We start from the raw sequence: 23241 nt of genomic DNA, 5'->3' as shown, positions 1-23241 counted from the left end.
TGACCTGGTAGTTAAAAGCTCAGTGGGGCCTTATTTACACTAAGACTTCCATTGCTGCTACCACTTGTGCAGCTGAACTGGTGATAACTACGGGAGGAAATTTTAGGGGGAAATGCCCGCAGTAAACAATGCCTTAGTTAGGGGTTGCCACATTTGGAGGAAAACTCCAGTCTCCCATTCTGAGATAAACTAAATCATTGTCATGTAAACCTATTGGTGCACTTTATTAATTATTATTACCTATGAGCAGCAGCAGGTAGATATTTGATGGCAAACCTAATGGAATGTGAAATTCAAAGCGTAAAGGAAAGAGTGCTTAAGCATCCTATGGTCTGGTGTACACCTAAAACTTAGGTTGACCTAACTATGTCACTCAAGGCTGTGAAAAATTTCACACACTGTGCGATGCAGTTAGGTGGCTCTAACACACACTGTATATGTAGCTAGGTTGACAGAAGAAATGTTCCATTGACCTAGCGACTTCTCCTGAGAGGGTGAATTTACTACAGTGATGGAAAAACCCCTTCTGTTGAGTAGTAAGTACTGTATCTACACTACAGTGGCATAGCTGCAGTACTGCATCTGTACAGATGTAGTGATTGTAGAACAGACATACTGTTACTGAGCCACTCCCTCCCCCTTCCCAGAAACAGGGCTATTTGTTTTCATAATTCAAATGTCATTCAGTAATGCCAGGTTTTTGCTACTGCTGTTACTCTTTGTAAATGTATAGATCAAATTAAGATTCATACTCTGGAAAGCAACACAAATATTTTCAACTTAATCACTCTAGTATATTTATACAGCAGGTAAAAAGTGAATATAAGGGTGATATTTTTTCCCTCTCATTTACTCTCCTCCCTAATACTGCATTTTCAGAAGAAACAGGTTAATCTTGAGCATGTGTATGCTGGGCGACATGTTAAGTAAATGTTTGGTGAGTACGGAGTGGAAGGATAAAACAGAATAAATAAGCCCTTCTGTAGTTAGGATATACTAATGAATATAACCCACAATGAGCCCCATCCACCTGACTACACTATGAATCCTAGCATTCATCTGCTGTTGGAACATTCACACCTAAGGATGAATGGGTTGTTATAGTGGTCATGACAGCCCTGGATTTTGTGATTTTCAGGCTTTTACAAAAGTATCTGTGACTTTTGGCATTTGGGAAAGTTTGCATGCGAGTGAATGGAATGGATGTGATAGGAAAATCTTCTTTGAGACGCTTGAGACCTGTAGCACTAAACACTGATTGAGATTCATGGGAGTTTAGACAGTAGATCAGCCACAAGGAAAAAGTGAAGAAAAAGGTCTCACATAGATCCATCCTACAAGTTACTGAACTCACCCCTGTGAAGAAATATGCTCTCAGCCCTCACCCACTGAAGTCAATGGGATCATGCTGATACACGATTTGCTCTCCGCCTCTATGTAAAAGATAACGTTTTTCATTCCAACTATGACAGAGTCTGGCTTACATAATTTAACTCTCAGGGGGCAACATCTAGCAGAATAGTGAGGACTTTTCAAAAGTGCTCAGCATTGGCCTAACATGGCTCCCATTAAAGTGAATGGTCAAACTCCAATGCACTCCAGCAAAGTCAGGTGAATGCTGAGTGCTTTTGAAAATCTCACCAATGGTTATTACTATTTGTTAAATAATGATGGCATCCTTTATGATATATGAAATGCAGATAATGGCATGGTCCATAATCAACCAATTTACAGCATAGGGCCTCGTTCCTCTAAAGTATTTAGGTATCTAACTTCCATTGATTTCATCTAAATACCTTTGAGGAAGAGCCTGAAACCTTACAAGCTTACAAGAAGCTTACAAGAAGTGGAAGGTTGGACATATGACCAGGGAAGAGTATAAAAATATTGCTCGGGCATGTAGGAAAGATATCAGGAGGGCCAAATCGCACCTGGAGCTGCAGCTAGCAAGAGATGTCAAGAGTAACAAGAAGGGTTTCTTCAGGTATGTTGGCAACAAGAAGAAAGCCAAGGAAAGTGTGGGCCCCTTACTGAATGAGGGAGGCAAGCTAGTGACAGAGGATGTGGAAAAAGCTAATGTACTCAATGCTTTTTTTGCCTCTGTTTTCACTAACAAGGTCAGCTCCCAGACTGCTGTGCTGGGCATCACAAAATGGGGAAGAGATGGCCAGCCCTCTGTAGAGATAGAGGTGGTTAGGGACTATTTAGAAAAGCTGGACGTGCACAAGTCCATGGGGCCGGACGAATTGCATCCGAGAGTGCTGAGGGAATTGGCGGCTGTGATTGCAGAGCCCTTGGCCATTATCTTTGAAAACTCGTGGCGAACGGGGGAAGTCCCGGATGACTGGAAAAAGGCTAATGTAGTGCCCATCTTTAAAAAAGGGAAGAAGGAGGATCCTGGGAACTACAGGCCAGTCAGCCTCACCTCAGTCCCTGGAAAAATCATGGAGCAGGTCCTCAAAGAATCAATCCTGAAGCACTTAGAGGAGAGGAAAGTGATCAGGAACAGTCAGCATGGATTCACCAAGGGAAGGTCATGTCTGACTAATCTAATCGCCTTTTATGATGAGATTACTGGTTCTGTGGATGAAGGGAAAGCAGTGGATGTATTGTTTCTTGACTTTAGCAAAGCTTTTGACACGGTCTCCCACAGCATTCTTGTCAGCAAGTTAAGGAAGTATGGGCTGGATGAATGCACTATAAGGTGGGTAGAAAGCTGGCTAGATTGTCGGGCTCAACGGGTAGTGATCAATGGCTCCATGTCTAGTTGGCAGCCGGTGTCAAGTGGAGTGCCCCAGGGGTCGGTCCTGGGGCCCGTTTTGTTCAATATCTTCATAAATGATCTGGAGGATGGTGTGGATTGCACTCTCAGCAAATTTGCGGATGATACTAAACTGGGAGGAGTGGTAGATACGCTGGAGGGGAGGGATAGGATACAGAAGGACCTAGACAAATTGGAAGATTGGGCCAAAAGAAATCTAATGAGGTTCAATAAGGATAAGTGCAGGGTCCTGCACTTAGGATGGAAGAATCCAATGCACCGCTACAGACTAGGGACCGAATGGCTCGGCAGCAGTTCTGCGGAAAAGGACCTAGGGGTGACAGTGGACGAGAAGCTGGATATGAGTCAGCAGTGTGCCCTTGTTGCCAAGAAGGCCAATGGCATTTTGGGATGTATAAGTAGGGGCATAGCGAGCAGATCGAGGGACGTGATCGTTCCCCTCTATTCGACACTGGTGAGGCCTCATCTGGAGTACTGTGTCCAGTTTTGGGCCCCACACTACAAGAAGGATGTGGATAAATTGGAAAGAGTACAGCGAAGGGCAACAAAAATGATTAGGGGTCTAGAGCACATGACTTATGAGGAGAGGCTGAGGGAGCTGGGATTGTTTAGTCTGCAGAAGAGAAGAATGAGGGGGGATTTGATAGCTGCTTTCAACTACCTGAAAGGGGGTTTCAAAGAGGATGGCTCTAGACTGTTCTCAATGGTAGCAGATGACAGAACGAGGAGTAATGGTCTCAAGTTGCAATGGGGGAGGTTTAGATTGGATATTAGGAAAATCTTTTTCACTAAGAGGGTGGTGAAACACTGGAATGCGTTACCTAGGGAGGTGGTAGAATCTCCTTCCTTAGAGGTTTTTAAGGTCAGGCTTGACAAAGCCCTGGCTAGGATGATTTAACTGGGACTTGGTCCTGCTTTGAGCAGGGGGTTGGACTAGATGACCTTCTGGGGTCCCTTCCAACCCTGATATTCTATGATTCTATGATTCTATGAAACCTGACAAGTGTTGGGCACCTCCAGCTCCCAGTGAATTCAGTAGGAGATGCAGGAGGCTCAGCAAAACAACCCAAATGCCCTGACAACTAGAGGACGGTTCTGTCTAAGACCTGGGTTCAAACTAGCCATTTGTTATCACAGCACTTGCACTGTTTGAATTGTTTGCATTGTAAATAGCAGAACAAAGGTTCTTTTGCAGGCTAATCCTTTCCCTCTTAGTATTTTTAACCATGTTTTTGTGACATTTCCTTTGTTCAGTATGACTTTCCTGTGACTCTTCCTAAAGATGGCCAAGTCAAACCCTCGCTCCTGTTCTTCATAAGTCTCAATTGAAATAATGTTACCAAGGTAGTGTGAGGACACAACAAAAGGTCCACACAATAGTACAGTTTACAGGCCAATACTGTTAATAATCTGATAAATAATTCTCTAGGGAATTCATAAAGTCACCTGGTATGCATTAAAAATTAATCAAAATTAACTTCAGCATCACTCAGAATATATGTCATCTATAATCTCTATATGGTAAAAACCCATGTCCTGTTGTCTGGGCATTTTCAGTTATTTCACATTAGGAAGGAAAGATTCAAATATACTTAGCACTGAGTGATTAACAATAGATCCAAAAATATCTAACCTGTTTCCCAAAACAACACTGGAATTACATTCTGAAAGCAAAATCTCTCTGATCATAGAGTTTCCTTACATCGTTTCCAGCAGTGAGATGCTCAAATACAGAGCAATTTGAAAAGGTATATATTTTGTATGTGTGTCCCTGTATAGCAGTGTTTCCCAAACTTCGGACGCCGCTTGTGCAGGGAAAGCCCCTGATGGGTCCGGCCGGTTTGTTTACCTGCCACGTTCGCAGGTTCAGCTGATCACGGCTCCCACTGCTTGGGGTTCACTGTGCCAGGCCAATGGGGACTGCAGGAAGTGGTGCGGGCCGAGGGACGTACTGGCCACTGCTTCCCGCAGCCCCCATTGGCTGGGCACAGTGAACTGCGGCTAGTGGGAGCCGCGATCGGCTGAACCTGTGGACACGGCAGGTAAACAAACTGGCGGGGCCCGCCAGGGGCTTTCCCTGAACAAATGGCGTCTCAAGTTTGGGACCCAGTGCTATATAGAAATACATGGAAGCTAACACCACCTATTCAGAAGTGACAAGTTAATTTAATTTCCATCTTAAGATCAGGTACACTGTACCTCATTTGATACCATGGATACAAGACATTATTTTCATTTGTTTGAGACCTCATAGTGGGTATGAAATTAAATGGTGACACAAATTCATGGAGGAAGTTAAGTCAAAAACACATAACTTCAATGCCTGAGCTGCTATTACATATTTTTCGACAACATAAATTGCTAGATTGCTATGACTGCCCATATGGTATACTTCATGAGCAAATATCTATGTGATTTTGCTGATAATGCTTTTGAGTAACAGAAGTGGTGAGAGAAGAGAAAATAATCACTCATTTCATCAGTCCTGTAAGTATGCAAAAGAAACCTGAAAAATCACCAGATAATTGGAGTGCATTAAAAATACATCAGTGTTGTGTTATTTGCTACTCTTTGGCACAAAGTCTGTGCACAGAAAATTCCTTGACCCTCAAAATGCATCCATTTTCTCAGCCAGATCTGCTCTTCAACTGCAGTTCAAACCAATTATTTTTTAGTTTTCAAAGTGAGAGGAAGGAAGGGGTTTGGGGTTGCGAGGGAGTGGGTGTGAATGGAAAGGAAGGATGAGGAACAGATTTTTTTAATGTGTAGGTAGGGCTCAGGAACTCAGTGGAAACCAGTTCATCTTGTCTTAAATTAAATATAATATACACACAACAAGATAAAAGGGAATGAGAGAGGTCTTCTTGTTAAACCATTACCAGCCAAGACCTGGATGTGTGTTTAATATTTCATATAGAGCCTGATTTTCATAGGTGCTGTACACATGCTATGCTGATGGATTTCAACTGAAGCTGTCAATCTTCAGTATTTCTGAAAACCAAACTCAGATTTTATAGGTTCTACCTAAATGAGAGGCCAATTTCTAAATATTCCTGGATGAATCACAGGAAAAGTGTAAATGTCGTGGGGTGTCACAAGTGCTACTAACAACCCAAACACATCTACTTAAACCCATTACAATCATCCGGAAAAATGACCCAACCCAGCTCCATTCAGCTGTTGAACCTGCTAACAACTTCCCAACAAAACTCCTCATCTCTGCAATCTTCAGAATACCCTCAAATTGGCTTAACTGCAGCCCCTTTTCCAACTTCTTGAACCTTTTGTAATCCTCCCCCATAGGAAGTTGGTTGGCTTGATCTCAAATGCCAAACTAGCAAAAATTCAAAAACTCACAGCAAAATATCAAGGATTTAAAAAACCATGGAGGACAGGAAACTACAGTTGCTGTGACACAGATGGATAGTGGATAATAAATGGTGGGTTTTCTCTTAACACACTTGGTTAACAATATTGGTATCTGGCTGAAGTTTCAATACTAATTCAATTAAAATTCCAGGGCCTGATTCTCTTTGGCTCTTGCAACTCAGGTGACAATCTAAACCAGTGACAAGTAAGTATAAAAACACTACCACTTTGATTTGGTAGCATTTTATACACATTTGTACTGGTATGAATGACTACACAAAGTGTAAGGCAAGAGAGAACAGGCACTAAGGCTCAGATTTAGCAAAGCATGTGTTCAGGTGTTAACTTTAATTAAGTCAGCGATACTTCAGCATGTGCTTAAGTAAGGATGAGATTATTCATATGCTTAAAGCATGTGCTTAAGTGCTTTGAGGCCTAAGACACTTTAGCATCATATTTGAAGAGCAACTAATGCCTAATTTGTTAATTCTCATATACTTTTTTTAGAAATTACTCACTTAGGCCATAAATTCTCCCAATATTGTAAAAGAAAGATGAGATCTGGGGGTTCATGTATGATCTGTACTGAAGCTCACTCCTGGTTAGAGGGCATAAGTCTGGGACCTCACAATGACTACTAACTGCAATGTCACAGAGAGGGGATTTATGACTTCCAATGATAATATCAGAAGTGGGAGCTGATTAACTGTTTGGAGACAGAAGATACTTAGAAATAAAGGGTCCGTCTATGGCTTTAAGTCACTGGCCACAGTAGAAAGAAAGTGGAGGTGTACTACCCCAGCAGCAGCTTATGGCGACATTATGTTTGACTCAGTCACAGTGGGCCAGGTCCTCAGCTAGTGTTAAGTCAATCTAGCGCCACTGACTTCAGTGGTGGTATGTCAATTTATACTTGCTGAGGAGATGGACAAGTGTCATGGGACCACAGGCCACAACAGCCTTTGCAGTAGGTACTGTATGTTCTCTCCCCTGCGCGCACTGCACAGCTCTGATGCTGTTTAAGGCTGCTGACGCTATGACACAGACCTGACCTGCGGCCTTTGGGGCACTGGCCATGCTAGTTTGGAAAAGGCTTCTTAAACCTGCTACTTTCTTGCAGGCCAACCCATGCTACAATCACACCTCCGACTGCAGTGTAGACTTCCCCTTTGTCAGCAGGTCTTTAATCCCTGTGGCCTGATGCTGCCATCTGTATACACCCAAAACAGCCTGCAGAAATCAACTGGCATTTGAGTATGCAAAGAAATCACGGTCAGGCCCTTTAGCATCTTACAAAAACTGATTTTAGCACTGCAGAAATTTGCAGTGCTTTTTTCCTAACAAAAAAATACCCCTTTTGCATATTCATGATTGGGAAAAGGCATTAAAAATTGACTCATGGTACCTGCTGCATGCCTTGCATTGTCTGCTGCAGAAATTGCAACTGTTGGTCCTTTGTGAGACTTTCTTCTGTCCGAAAGAGTTGTCCTTTCTCTTGTTTTAGAAGCTCCACCTCATTTCTGTAAGCATCCAGCTGCCATCGGAGGCTGTCATTCTCTTCCTTCAGTGCATAAGCTTGGGCTGTTAGAGCTATGAGAAAATGAACATTCAAAAAAAAATCAATATGATGACTTATTTGCAGGCAGATAACAAAGAGGGCATTGTTCAGACAAAAGGGGATGCAGCATAAATATATACAAGGTAAACATTCGACTCTTAAGTTTGGTCTAGAGAAAGTAAACTGGTTAAAGCCTTAAGAATATTTGTAGAACATTTTGGGTATGTCTACACAGCACACTAAGCCCAAGCTCTGACTCAGGTTCATGCCCAAGCACCCCTTCCATCCACACAGAAATAAGGCTGACTCGGGTCAGGAAACCCTCTTGCCTGGGGCCTATGGTCCCTGCAGGATGGAGGGTCAGAGCCTGAGTACTGCTGCGATGTGGGTCACAGCCCAGGCATTTTGTAGTGTGGATGCAGCTCAAGTCTGAGTCGCCACTCTTGGGTCTGGAGAGTCCACCACACACAAGAACTTCTCAAATGGTCTGCTAATGGTTTACAAAGAGTCTAATAGTTCGTTAGAAATAGCAGGGCTAATCAACTGTCACAGCTTCATAGGTTCAATTTCAACTGGTTTGGTGCAAGAGTGAACACAGACAAGCTGAAATGGTTCAACTAGTCCTCCCTATTAATGCCCCACAGTACACTAAGGGCTTGTCTACAGGGGGACACTCAGGAACGTTCATCCAAATTAAAGTGAGTTAGTTAAATTGCATTTAACTCCTGTGTGGAAAACTCTTATTTAGAATCAAAATGTCCTTAATTCGATTTATCTTAATTCACTTTCCTGAGCATTTCTGTTTAGTCAAGCCCTAAGTGGCCTTGTGACATTTCCCAGGATGCATTACTTCTGGGAGCTAGCTGTGAATTGTTAGACAACAGGAATTGCAAATTAAATAGTTTAGGACAACACAAGTGTGAATATGGGGCAAAATAAACCAGTTTGGTATGACTAGTGTGGAGACACTTAATTGTTTACACTTAATCTGGTTCAGTAACAAATGGTTCAGTTCTTTAATGCAGACAAGGCCTTATATAAATATCCTAAAGCAGGATTTCTTGACATGGAGGTTGGGAGCTGCATGGCAATTGCAAATAGGTGTCAGGGGGTCATGACAACCTTGCCTTTCTGATATTGCTAAATGGGAGGACAGATGTGTAACGGCTGGGAGAAGAGTGCTGACGGGAAGGAGAGAGGTTGAGAACCACTGCCCAAGAGAAATGTCCTAAGAGAGACTTCAGAAAATGACCGATTACTGACAACAGATGTCAGCAATGATTCTCTTCCTACCCTACCACCTCAAACTATGTTGAAAACAGTTTAGTTGTGAATGAATTTTTGACTCTGATTCTGAAAGTGTGCTAGAACCCTGACGTGACACGGAGTTATTCATTTTTTTCTACCAGGGAGGTATCTACTCTTGACAGTTTCCTACCTGTGTCTCAGCAACAGTGCAGTCATACTGGTACAACTGATAGCATAAGCTGCAGTGGAGCTGACATGCATGCATTTTGCCACCGAGTCACATATGGCGGTAAAAATGTCGGCTAAGCTCCACTAGAGAATCACCATTTCTGAAAACGGGCACGACATTTCTGAGTGTGGGAAGGCATAATGGTGCTGAAAACAGTTTTGTTCTGTGTACATTAGCAGTTAACCATTTGACAGGGGCATAATCAACAAGAGATTATTTTCTAGTGAGATGAGGCCATACATTGTTTCAATCACTCTTCACAGACTGGCTGCTAAATTTAGACATAGGTTTTAGGTAAGAAACTGATATCCAGTGCAAAGGTAAAATTCTTAAGTTCTTCAATTGGCAAAACTTTATTGACTTCACAGCTTTTTTCCAGTCAGGATTAAGGCCCTGTTATGCTAGGGAGTTTTGGCTAAGTAAAGCTTTTTGGATTTGGTCCCAGGAGAGAGGAAATGTGGAAACTCCACTCCTGCCTCCCTGCGAATTCCCTGGTTATGAGGAATCATTTAGACAGAGAAATGATGTCATAGAGCAAAATTATATAAAATACAAATGCTAAAAAAACACCCCCCCAAACAACAACCCAAAAAAACCCCCAAACAACAACCAACCTTGGCACTACAAGAACATTACTACATTCGCCTCATTGAAAGATACTGAAGTCATTTCCTTAGGAAGCTCTATTTGGCCCCTTTTCAATTTAGAATGGCATTTTTATTATCATAACTGATAGCAGGTGTTTGTGGAGAAATCGATTAGTATGCAGGGATGGAAATTACATTTGCCAAATGAATTGCACAGTCTGCAATATAAGCCTAAATTTGTATAGCAAAATGTGGAAGGCTATAAAGCATATACCAAGAACACTATTTAAATAAATGATCTGAGCATAAATATACATAGGGAAGTGTGACAGCCGTTATTTCAGCAATACTGTTAATGTCCTGGAGAAGAACTTTACTCTTGGCAGTTCTTATACTTGGCAGCAACAATGGTCATTTGGCTTAGCAAAGTATGATGCAGTACTGTCTTTATTTTTGAACTGTGATATCACTATGATGAAGTGAGCTGTAGCTCACAAAAGCTTATGCTCTAATAAATTTGTTAGTCTCTAAGGTGCCACAAGTCCTCCTTTTCTTTTTGCGAATACAGACTAACACGGCTGCTACTCTGAAACCTATGAAATAGCTGTAATTTAAAAAAAAACCTCCAAAATTCTATCTGCATTTTGTAATAGGAGCACAAAACTGATTAAATGATTTCAAACTTGATATTACAGAATTTTTAATGGCCATCGACAGTAACAATATGATTACTTTCCAGAGGATAAGAAATTATATATTACCACCACTTAACTTCAGGCCTCTCTTGAACAGACCTTGCTGTATAAAGAGTCTCTTGTATCCTGCGTAATCGCACATAACATGACTCAAAATCTTTGTCAAACTAGTTTGTTGCCTGAACAGGAGATCTCAATACATCATTAGCAATAAAAATACTTTACTTTTGACAGGACAAACCTTTCTTTGACCCAATTAATTTCTATTATTTTTCAAACAATACAAATACATTATTGCAAATATAGTGTAGTCATTAAAATACACCTATAGGTTCATTGTTGCATCTAATTTGGCTCCTCCACAACATCTCTCTGGAAGATTTAGCTGCAGCTACAGTATTGTTATATCAAAATAAATTGTTTTGAAAAGCATGTAATCATTCTTCCATGATAAAATTTACTCTCAAGAAATTGTTGTGAGGAGTCTAATGGGCAACTAAGAGGATAGAATCTTTTTTCATAACAACCAAATAACTACATCTGAGAAAAACAGGCTAAGCAAACACAAACCTCCAGTCCAATAGAAAGTATTTTTCAAAATTTGCTCCTCTAATTCAGAGAGAGGAACCAAACTTCCAAATGTTGCAGTTTGGAACTTCTTTGTAGTGTACCAAGGCAACTAAATGTATAAACTAGTACATTCATGCTGACCAACAGACATCACTTTATGGTTAGCTAGAGTTATTACACAGTGCTATGCACCACCACTGCGTTAATCTTGACTTCCACACAGAAGCTTTAACCAGAGGGATAACCTCCACTCTGTGCGGTATAGAAGGGACACTGATGCAACAGAACCTTGGAAGAACGTGCATCTCCTGTGCATCACCTAACTCAGATCCAAGAGAAATCCCCAAAAGCTGTTGCAAAGATGGAAGGGACTGGGTTTGTAAATCTGTTGGATTGTTATCTCGGATGGAGTTCAGGTGCGAAGGCTTCACAGCCTATCCTGGCTGGAAAAACAGCTGTGGACATTTCCACTGCCAGCAGGTACATCGATACAGCCAGTGGCAGCAAGCCTCTGAGCACAGGTTGACAGACTCAGGCTCACACTACTGCGATAAAAATAGCTGTGTAGATTTGCTTTGAAGTTGCAGCTCGGGCTGAAGCTCAGGCTCTGAAGCCCACTCCCTCCCTAGGCTTTGGAGCTCAAGCTGTAGCCTGAGCCACAAGGTTTACATAGCTACTTTTACTGGAGCTGGGTGCCTGGAAGAGGATTTGAGGCTTAGTGTGCAATGCTGCTGACTGCTGTTTGGTAAGTCAGCTGAACAAGAGCCCATTAGACATTGTAAGAATCACCTGCAAGTGACAAAACTGGTTGCCAATTCAAGTGACAGGTATAAGCAATGCTATCCTCGTCAAAGTTATTAGAAGCTAGTTACAAGGAGGCTTGTGAAGTCTGCATTAATCTTTAGCTACCTGACCCAGACAGCTAACTCTCCATGCCTAAACATTTTATTCTGAGCTGTATATTACCACCATCAGAGTTTTAAGAATAACTTTTGGGCAAGGCTCAAGTAACAAACACTGTTTGAACAGTTACAAGTGACTCTTTACCACAGGAAACGACATACTTTCTGTTCTTTCAGAAACATATGAGAGCTTATAATACTTGTGACCATGAACAGTTCTTGTCACTTAGCACAATCTCAATATTCAATTATTATTTGTAATTCAATAGAACCAATAAGTCCCAATCAGGGCTGGTGCCCCATTGTTCTAGGCATTGGACAAATACACAGGAAGACATGGTCCAGGTCCCAAAGTGCTTTCTAACTAATTGAAGACAAGGCACAGCAGATGAATGTCACAGAAAATAAGAGGAAATGGGGGGGAGGGAAGATGAGGGTAACAGTAGTAAGATCATGAATTACACAGGATACCTTGAGGGGTCCAAATCATATTAAAAATTGTTAAGAACACGAGAACATAAGAACGGCTGTGCTGGGTCAGACCAAAGGTTCATCTAGCCCAGTATCCTGTCTTTTGACAGTGGCCAATGCCAGGTGCCCCAGAGGGAATGAACAGAACAGGTGATCGTCAAATGATCCATTTCAAGCTTCTGGCAAACAGAGCCTAGGGACACCTTCCCTGCCCATCCTGGCTAATAGCCATTGATGGACTTATCTTCCATGAACTTCTCTTGTTCTTTTTTGAACCCTGTTATAGTCTTGGCCTTCACAACATCCTCTGGCAAGGAACTCCACAGGTTGACTGTGCGTTGTGTGAAAAAAATACTCCTTTTGTTTGTTCTAAACCTGCTGCCTATAAATTTCATTTGGTGACCCCTAGTTTGTGTGTTATGAGAAGGAGTAAATAACACTTCCTTATCTACTTTCTCCATACCAGTCACGATTTTATTGATCTCTATCATGTCCACCCTTAATCGTTTCTTTTTCCAAGCTGAAAAGTCCCAGTTTTATTAATCTCTCTCATATGGAAGCTGTTCCATACCCCTAATAATTTTTATTGTCCTTTTCGGAACCTTTTCCGATTCCAATATATCTTTTTTGAGATGAGGCGACCACTTCTGCACACAGTATCCAAGATGTGAGCATATCATGGATTTATATAGAGGCAATATGATATTTTTTATGTTATTATTGTGACAAAGCTCTGTCCTTGCCTCTGTGGGTCCTGTGTTTCCTGGTGGATTTCGCTAGCCTCAGAGGCTCACTGTGACCCTGCACGTAACCCTTCTCTCTCTAGAGACAAGGGTCACAGTCTACTGAGCCATTTTCATCATAAGCCAGTGAGGGAGATGAGGAGAAGTTATCCTTCCTTGCACAGTTTCTGTTGTCTCCCAGTCTCAGTGATTAATCAGGGGGCAAAGGTGGTAGTGGGGAGGGAGGAAGCCCGGACCCACCCTCTACTCCGGGCTCCAGCCCAGGGACCCTACTAGTATTAGCTATGATAGCTGACCTTTTAGAAACATGACATGTATAATTCCCTGGGCTACTTCCCCCACAGCAGCCCTCACTTCCTCAAGTTCCACTTCATCCTTACCTCAGGGCCTCCTTCCTTGTGCCTGATATGGTGTGTACTACTCAGCCTCTACAACAGTGCAACTTCTTCCCACAGCTCATGACATGCACACCCACCTGACTAACTCGGAGGCTTTTAAGTAGTTTCAGCCAGCCCCTGATTGGCTTCAGGTGTCCCAATCAACCTAGCCTTCTCCCTGCCTTCTGGAAAGTTCTTAATTGGCCCCAGGTGTCTTAATTGACCTGGAGCAGCTGCCATTTCACTTATCCTGGTACCAGGGATTTGTTTAGCCTGGAGCTAATATATCTATCTCCCACTACTTTTCTATAGCCATCTGGCCTTGCCCCGTCACATTATCTATCGCTTTCTTAATGATCCCCAACATTCTGTTTGATTTTTTGATTGCTGCTGCACAGTGAGTGGATGTTTTCAGAGAATTATCCACAATGACTCCAAGATCTCTTTCTTGAGTGGTAACAGCTAATTTAGACCCCATCATTTTATATGTATAGTTGGAATTATGTTTTCCAATGTGCATTACTTTGCATTTATCAATATTGAATTTCATCTGCCATTTTGTTGCTCAGTCACTCAGTTTTCTGACATCCTTTGGTAGCTCTTTGCAGTGTGCTTGGGACTTAACTATTTTGAGTAGTTTTATATCATCTGCAAATTTTGCCACCTCACGGTTTACCTCTTCTTCCAGATAATTTATGAATATGTTGAATAGGACTGGTCCCAGTGCAGACCCCTGAAGAACACCACTATTTACCTCTCTCCATTCTGAAAACTGACCATTTGTTCTTACCCTTTGTTTCCTATCTTTTAACCAATTACCAATCCATGAGAGGACCTTCTCTCTTATCCTATGACAGCTTACTTTGCTTAAGAGCTTTTGATGTGGGACTTTGTCTTGTTACCCCCAGTGGTCCTTTACCAAGCCATGAATAGTAGATAACTACTTGTAGGCTTCATGCTAGCAGCAAGTCTTGAGCAAGAATCGAACAAGGAGAATGCAGTGGGATGATTATGTATGGCCAGTGGCCAAGACAGGGTAGGAGGCAACCCCAGGGAGCCAGGAGGTCAATCACTATCAGAGGCAATTCAGGGCAATGGTCTGAGTTCTAACAGGTGTCAGTAGCTGGAAGATCCAATCCAAGGGGCCAGGGCAGTGAGTTAGAGAGGCGAGGTCAGGCAAGGCAGCAGGACAGGGTTAGGCAAGGCCGTCTAGGCACCAACCAGAAAATGGTCTGTTGCTCAGACAGCTTCTTCTTCCTGTTTCTATATAGTCCATGTATTCAACGAGAAGGCTGTCTGTCCAACCAATCCCGTGCCTGAGGTGTGGCTACTGTGGATCTGTAGGCCTTTAGCATTAAGGTTGTTGGTCAAGAGTGGTGGTTCAGTGTGTTGCCGTGGTGCAGCAGCTAAGAATGTCGGCTAGGATGTCCAATCTATTAGAATTCTTTGAGTCTCAACAAGCATGCGGACAAGGGTGATCCAGTGGATATAATGTACTTGGACTTGCAGAAAGCCTATAACAAGGTCCCTCAATGAAAGCTCTTAAGCAAAGTAAGCAGTAATGGGATAAGAGGAAAGGTCCTCTTATGTCCAATAAGAGAAAGAATAACTCTCTTACCTTTTGGAGGGATCAGGTCAACTATCCTGACATCTATGCCATATGTCTCTACTTGGGTGTTTTATGAACAGGTTGTATTAGTTAATTTTTGGTTGTTATTTTAGTTGGTATGCTATTTCTATTACATTTGACTTACCAAAATGTAACAACAGCCAATGGAGTCCATGTGTAATGAGCCATATCCTGTGACACCATGTCCACTTTGTATTCATACTGTCTCTTTACTGGTCATTTCCAATCATTAAAGATGGTTGAAAATGATAACAATTTTCTGTGAAAAATTTTGGGGTTTTTTCCCATTGAAAACTGAATTTTTTAAGAACATTGAAATTTGGGAAATTTCAACCAATCAACTATACTTTGGTCTTACATTGCTCATTTATCAATCATCATCATCATCACTCCCATAACCGTGTTGGTCATTGGGGGACCATCACTGATGAGCAATCAACAATTTGTCTCCACCCCTGACGATTGTGTGTCAGTGATTCAGTCTCTGTGAAGTCCATTCCTATCCACTCTTCTATGTTATCAATCCCTCTCTTCTTCTGTCTACCTCTTCTTCTCTTCTCCTGTACTGTCCCTTGGAGGATGATCTTGGTAGGCCAGATGATCTTGTTACATAGCCATACCAGTTCAGCTTTCACTTCTTCATGGTCATCAGAAGGTCTTCCTATGACCCAGCACGTTGGATGATGATCTTGCGGACCTTTCGTTAGTGATGTGGTCAAAGTAGGAGATGCCCAGTATTTTACAGAAGTATCTCGTCTCTACTACCTGGATTTTCCGTTCAAGTTCTTCCGTAAGGGTCCATGTCTCGCATACATACAGAAAAATGCATGACCAATGCATGCAGCAGTTTCAGTTTGGATTCCAGGGAGATGTTTTTATTTCTCCAAATTGGCTTTAGCTTTGCCACTGCTGCTGCTATTTGTGCAGTTCTTGCCCAAATTTCTGCCTTGGATCCTTCATCAGTGATGATTGCCACCAAATACTTGAACTGTTTCCCTGTCTCCAGCTCTTGTCCACTGACAGTGATATGTGAGCTGATCGCATCATGTTTGTTTGTCATCAGCTTGGTTTTCTCTGCACTGATTTCCATGCCATATTTTGTGGAGGTTTCATCCAGTCATTTCACAAGGTTGGCAAGTTCATCTTTGCTGCTTGCCAGGCCATCGATGTCATCAGCAAACTGAAAATTTGAGATTGTTCACCCCCCATTGCTGACTGTGCATATGTGATCTTCCAGGGCATCAGTCATTATGTGCTCCAAGTAGATGTTGAACATTGTGGGCGAAAGAAGGCAGCCTTGCCAGACTCCAACAGTGGTGCGAAACTATTCTCCTATTGTGCCATTCACAAGAACTACACTGCTGATTTTGGCATGCAGTTGTTTAATGGTAAGAATAAGCTTACAACCAACAGTGTACTTCTTCATGCTTGCCCAGAAAGCTTTGTGCCATACTCTGTCAAACGCCTTCTTGAAGTCAACAAAGATGTGGTAGATGTCTCACATAGAACACGAAGATTGAAAATCTGTTCTGTTGTACTTCTTCCAGCACAAAAGCCAGCCTGTTCTTCAGCAATGATAATCTCCGCTTATGGCTTCAATCTGTTCAATATGACTTTCAACATCACTTTGCTGGGATGGCTAAGTAATCTTATAGTCCAATAATTTTGACACAATTGCAGGTTGCCTTTCTTTGGCAGAGTGATGATTAGTGATTGTGTCCACATGGAGGGCCACTCACCAGTCTGCCAGATCTTGTTGCAGATCTTGGTGAGTACATCTATTACTATTTCTCCTCCGAATTTCATCAGTTTGACTGGGATGTTGTCAATACCTGTAGCCTTTCCGTTCTTGAGTGATTTCACAACTTCTTCACATATATTGGAAATTTATCCTCCTCTGTTGAATCTGGACTATCTAAGACACTAGGATCTCTATTTGTCGAGTGGTTGTATAGATCAGAGCAGTAGTTTATCCACCTTTTGATGACGTCCCTTTCTTCTGTAAGACTGTTCCCTTCTTTGTCTTGAATTTCTTACTGCTACAAGTATCTAATGTCTGCCTCACTCGTGGCGCTTCCATTTAAAATGGACAGTTAGCAGTTTTTCTTAAGAGTTTGTGGAAACAATATTTTCCTGAGGGAAAAAATGGTTGGGCTTGAGAGCTCAGAGTTCCCCTGTGTCTCTCTATAGAGATTTTTCTAAGTGTTTATTGTTTTTAAGTTTTTTGTATAGTATTTGCCTGCTTTGAATCTCAAGCTTATCATGAAGCCAATCCTTATGTGCATACTTGCCTACCTTCAGACATTGCATGAGCCTTACACTTTTGGGGAGATTACGTAAGCCTTCAAGACTTTAGCCAATATCTCAGATGTAATTGCCACTATTGAGTCAGTGGCACTGACCAGAACAGAGTAATAACTAAAGGACTGGTTCTGTCCAGGCAGGATGCCAAAGGGACAGTTCTGGAGCCTTACAGCATCTGAATTCTGCTAACGTCAGTATCATATCTTCCCAATTTAACTATGTAAGTATTAAAAATTTCATTTCATGCTATTAAAAAAGGCAGAGAAATCCCACTCTTATCATTATAATTGTTATTTATGTAGTTTGGTATCCTGGAGCACTTACAATGTGCTAGGTGCTGTCCATAGCAACAAGCAGGCACAATCCCTGCCCCAAAGAACTTTCCGTCAGAGAAGCAAAGCACACAAAGTTTGGAGATAGAAGTACACAAATATCAGTCATCCCCATCAAGTCCTCTTTCTAGCTAGTGCTGGCAAAACAAAGCAGGCAGCGAGTGATGCAATGAGAGATAAAAGCACATCAGCAGAGAGGGGCAAACTTGGGGAGAGTCTGGAGGGCAGAAGTCAGATTAGAGAGAATCCAGGAGGGAGTTCGAAGAAAGGAACTCAAAGCAGTGGTTGTTGTTGGCATGCTCAATGACTTTAGAGGTGGAGGAAGATGGAGTAGTAGACTTTATTCTTTACATCCATCCCAAACTATCACAGCTTGTGGACATTGGAATTTCAATCAACTTAGAGAAATAATAGGCAAGGTCCCATGGAAAGACCAGTTAGGAAGAAAAGGAGTTGAAGGGGGCTGTTCCTAAAAGATGTAATACTAGAGACTCAACATCAAGTTATTCTGATGCAGAAGAAAGGTAAGAAGAGCCACCCTAGGCTTTTTAGCTATCTAAAAAACAAAAGGGATACATACAGGAAATGGAAGAGGAATATCATCAAAGAAATATACGTGGGAATAACACAAATATGCAGGGACAAAATCAGGAAAGCCAAGGCAAAGAATGAGTTACAGCTGGCAAGGAATGTTAGAGACAACGAGAAGGGGGTTCTACAAATATGTCAGACAAAAAAGAAAGGTCAAGGATGGTATGGACTACTTGATGGAGAAGGTGAGCTAGTAACGGAAGATGACAGGAAGGCAGAGTTGCTCAGTGCCTACTTTGCTTCAGTCCTCTCACAAAAAATAACATGTGACTGGATGACTAGTGAAGTTACCATAAACAATAAAGGAGAAGGGATGCAGACCAGGATCAATAAAGAACATGTCAGAGATCTTCTGACCAATTTGAATGAATTCAAATCAGTAGGGCCTGAAGCTAGTCACCTGAGGGTACTGAAAGAATTAGCTGAAGAAATCTCAGAGCCACTGGCAATACTATTTGCAAACTCATGGATGACAGAAGAGGTCCCAGAAGACTAGAGAAGGGCTAATGTAGTGCCCATATTTAAAAAGGGGGAAAAGGAGGAGCTGGGGAACTATAGACCAGTCAGCCTGACTTCAATATCTGGGAATCTACTACAGCAATGTATAAAACATTCAATTTGCAAATACCTGGAGGATGAAGAGGTGATCATTAGCAGCCAGCATGGATTTACCAAGAACAAATCATGCCAAATCATTTCCGTTTCCATTTTTGACAGGGTAACTGGTTTGGTAGATAGGGGGAATGCAGTGGACATAATGTACCTGGACTTCAGCAAGGTTTTTGACACAGTCCCACATGACATTCTGATAAGTAAGCTGGAGAAATGCCGCCTTGGTGGAACTGCCATTAAGTAGATACATAATTGGTTAAACAACCCCATACAAAGAGTAACTATTAATGGAATGATGTCAGAATGGACAGAGGTCTCATTTGGGGTTCCACAGGGATTAGTTCTTGGTCCGGTGTTATTTAACATCTTTATTAATTACCTGGATGTACGAATAGAGAGCATACTGATCAAATTTGCAGATGACACTAAGCAAGCTGGGAGGGTTGCCAAAACTTTGGAGGATAGAGCTAAGATTCAGCAGGATCCTGATAAACTTCAGAACTGGGCTGTCGATAACAAAATGAAATTCAACAGAGACAAAGGTAAGGTGCTACACTTAGGGAAGAAAAACCAAATGAACAAATACAGAATGACAGATAGCTGGCTTAGCAGCAGCACTGCTGAAAAGGATCTGGGAGTTGTGGTGGATCACAACCTCAACATGAGTCAGCAATGCAATGCTGTTGCAAAAAAACCCAACAAATGAAATTTTAGATTGTATTAACAGAGGCATAGCATGCAAGTCATGGGAGGTGATAGTACTGCTCTTACTTGGCACTAGTGAGGTCTCAGTTGGAGTACTGTGTCCAATTTTGGTCACCAATGTATAGAAAGGTGTTGAGAAACTGGAAAGAATCCAGAAGCAAGCAACAAAGATGATCAAAGGGATGGAATGCAAGCCATACAAGCAAAGGCTGAAGGAACTGGGTACGTTTAGTTTGGAAAAGTGGAGATTTAGCAGGGACATGATAGTGGTCTTCAAATACTTTAAAGGCTGGCATAAAAAAGATGAAGAAAAGTTGTTCTCTCGTCATAGAGGGCAGGACAAGAGGCAATGTGTTCAAACTACAGCATAGCAGATTTAGATTAAATTCTGGAAAAATTTCCTAACTGCAAGAACAGTAGGACAATGGAACAGACTGCCCAGGGAAGCTGTGGAATTTTTGCTGGAGGTTTTCAAAAGGAGGCTGGATAGCCATCTGTCTTGGATGGTTGAGACACCACAAATCCTGCATCTTGGCAGGTGGTTAGATTAGATGATCCTTGCAGTCCCTTCTCACCCTATTAATCTGTAATCTTCACTGGCTGCCAGTTCAGTTCTGAATAAAATTCCAGGTGCTGGTCACCTATCTATATTGCCCAAACAGATCCAGTTATCTCACATACCTTTTCCAATGCCCCACCATGACAACTGTTCTCAGAAAGCAAGTTTCACCTATATATTCCTTGTGTGTAGATCAAGACAGTCAGGGGCAGGTACTGTTGGTGGTGTGCCCATGCCTCCAGTATCTGATCCTACAAGAAATAAATCTGAGTCCCAGCGTAAGGGATGTTTATATGCCACCATGATGATCACCTTATAAATACTTCTGATAATAAATAAATAATAGCAATATTATTACTACATTGAATTCTCTGGCAAATGCCTCTTCCTGCTGTTAGAAACAGAAAGGAAATAGATTGTATCATCCTTTATACTTTAAGAAAATGATCTGCTGGAAGCTTGAAAACTGCAAAATAGCTAGCTAAAATATAATTAGCACTATATATGTATATATAAAGTAAATTCAGGCAATTACCAGCTATTCTAGCACTATGCAAATTTTGATTTTCACCTTCAGACACAATATAACTAAACTATGAAGCAATTTAAACATTTTCTCTAACTTTATGCACACTTTAGCTAGAGTTCTCAATAGCTGTGAGTCTAAACTCCAAGGCTCTAATTATCCTTTGTGTAGGTTACTCCCATTAATGTTAGTTGGAGTTAGGCCTGCATAATGGGAAGGAAATTCACTCTATTTCAAAGTCTTGTTTTTACTCAGATGGAGTCACTTTAAAATCCTTTCCACACCATGCTGCCTACAGTCTACACACAGCAGTTCATTACAGTAGTTACATCCATGGTGATAGCAGATGTTCAAAGTAATTCCTCATGGGAATGATTTTAGGACTTTCTATTCACAGAGGAGTTAGGGATTGAACAAGCAACACATAGCAGGATAACTAGTAATTTTTTTTAAATCCACCCTCCTCTAACATCAGTTTTACCCATCCCATTCCATTATAGGCAGACATAAGGGTTGAGAGACCAAAGCATTAGTCTGAACAAACATTTTCTTTGCCTATTGAAATTTTTTCTACAGCTACTTAGCAGACTCTAAACAACATTTTTTGAATGAGAAATCTGTTACTGAAATATTTCAAAACTGGATGCAGTTATTTTCAAAGACAGGGAGGGTGTAGAGGAGTAGGGGGCAGAAAAGAGGACACTTATGGTCCATTCGGGTCTAATAACAAAACCTTGGCAAGAAGCTGTTGGCAAACACTGGCACTGCAGTAGAATCAGAATGAAATGAGAGTCAGTGTTGCCAGCTCTTGGGATTTTATCATGAGACTCATGATATTTGCTCTTTTCTTTAAAGCTCCAGCTCCTGGAGGCAAGTGATTATGTGAGAATCTCAGCTTTATGTTTCAAGACCCCAAGGCTGCAGTGACCCAAGTACTAAATGCTCAAATGCCAGAAGGCAAATAAAAAACACCTTTTTGGGGGGTAATTATGATTTTTAAGCCAATTTCATTATATTTGGGGGGCTCAGATGTGATTTTTGAAGATCTGGGGTTGGCAATACTGAGACAGACTGAGAGAAAAAACCAAAGGAAGAACTGAATTTATGTGCTGCAGATTTTAAAATTCCACATATAATGGGAGGCTGGGAGGAACTGATGATAATACTAGGGTCTCTCCCTAGACTTGGTAATAGTCATTATTACCCAGAAGTTTTTTAGTTCCAAAAGGAATTTGACATCCTTCCTTTTTGCTTCTCTTTTCCCCCAGCATTTCTACCGTAGACCAAGTGAGTCACAACTACTGTACTTAACTTGGGCTTGCAAGATAGTGTTTATTAATCTCTGTTTTTATACCCACCTCTCCGCAGTTGTTTATTTTTTGTTTTTTCTACACACTTATCCTGATAACACTCAGCTGTCCACCACCTTTATTAACTTTTCTTTGCTCATTCTGTCTTGATCAGATAAATTATGGCTTCGTCTTAACCTCATTCATCCAATTATCTCAAAGGTGGAAGTGCTTCATTCAGACAAAGAGCGTATCCTCAAATAACACCTTCTCCAAAATTTGTCTCTCAACTCAGAACTCCTTTTTGCTTTACCTTCCATAACCTTGGCGTCAACACTGACTTTTGCTTTCCTTGACTCCCGTGTCTGCAAGTCACCACTGCTACCACATGGTATGTACATACAACTGGCTGCAACACTGCTCAATCCTCATTCTAGCTACTCTTGTTTAGACTATTGCATCTCCTTCCTTTTAGCCTCTGAATCCCATCTTTGTGTGCGCAGAGTGTTTTCATCTGCCTTCTTATCCCTATAAAGTGTGACCACATCACCCTATCCTCAAGCAACTCCATAAGCTCTTATTCTTTTTTTTAGGATCCATCAGTTCAGAACTGCCCTTCTCATTGCTTCTAACCATCTCTCTGTCCTTTCCTGACACCTAGAACATACTGATTGTATTGTTGCCTCTAAGCTTCTCTCTCCTTGTGTTAATGCCCTGATAATTGAATGCTTTAATTTATTCATACAATCTCTTTGAACCACTATTTCTTTGTAATTTAGACTATCTGTACTCTTTGCTGTCCTGCATTATTTCACTCTTCAAAATGTTTTAGGATAGAGGAGTTTTATCAGGGACACTATGCAACATGTCTGCTCTCTCCTTCCCTTCCCCTTGCACCTTTTTTCTTCTCATTGTCATCTCCTTTCCTCATTTTGACCCTCTTACTTTTCGCCCCTTTTCCCTGTTCACTTTCTCCATCTTCCAACACTCTTTCATCATTTAGCCGTTGCTTTCTGCCCCTCCTTTTCTTCTCCACTCTATTGCCCCCTTCTCTGTCCCTCCCTGCCTGCCTCCTTCAGCTCTTGATCCACTGGTCCTATCCCTTTGTTCATTTGTAAACCCCAGCTCCCCAGTATTTCCAGGTGTTTCCTTCTTCTCCCCT

General features: G+C 41.6%; 1 protein-coding gene across 3 annotated transcripts in view; it reads right to left on the bottom strand.

Annotated features, from left to right (window-relative positions):
• Positions 1-23241, bottom strand: part of ENOX1 (ecto-NOX disulfide-thiol exchanger 1) — a 504797-nt gene that overhangs the window by 43877 nt on the left and 437679 nt on the right. For all 3 annotated transcript variants that reach the window (XM_038386734.2, XM_038386735.2, XM_043504538.1), the window contains one exon: positions 7557-7741. In XM_038386734.2, the coding sequence (XP_038242662.1) occupies positions 7557-7741 (185 nt within the window). The remainder of the gene's footprint in view (positions 1-7556; positions 7742-23241) is intronic.

This window comes from Dermochelys coriacea, chromosome 1, assembly GCF_009764565.3.
Source record: "Dermochelys coriacea isolate rDerCor1 chromosome 1, rDerCor1.pri.v4, whole genome shotgun sequence".
Lineage (NCBI taxonomy): Eukaryota > Metazoa > Chordata > Testudines > Dermochelyidae > Dermochelys > Dermochelys coriacea.
The sequence above is the reverse complement of the archived record's forward strand: the minus strand, read 5'-3'. Positions and strand labels throughout refer to the sequence as shown.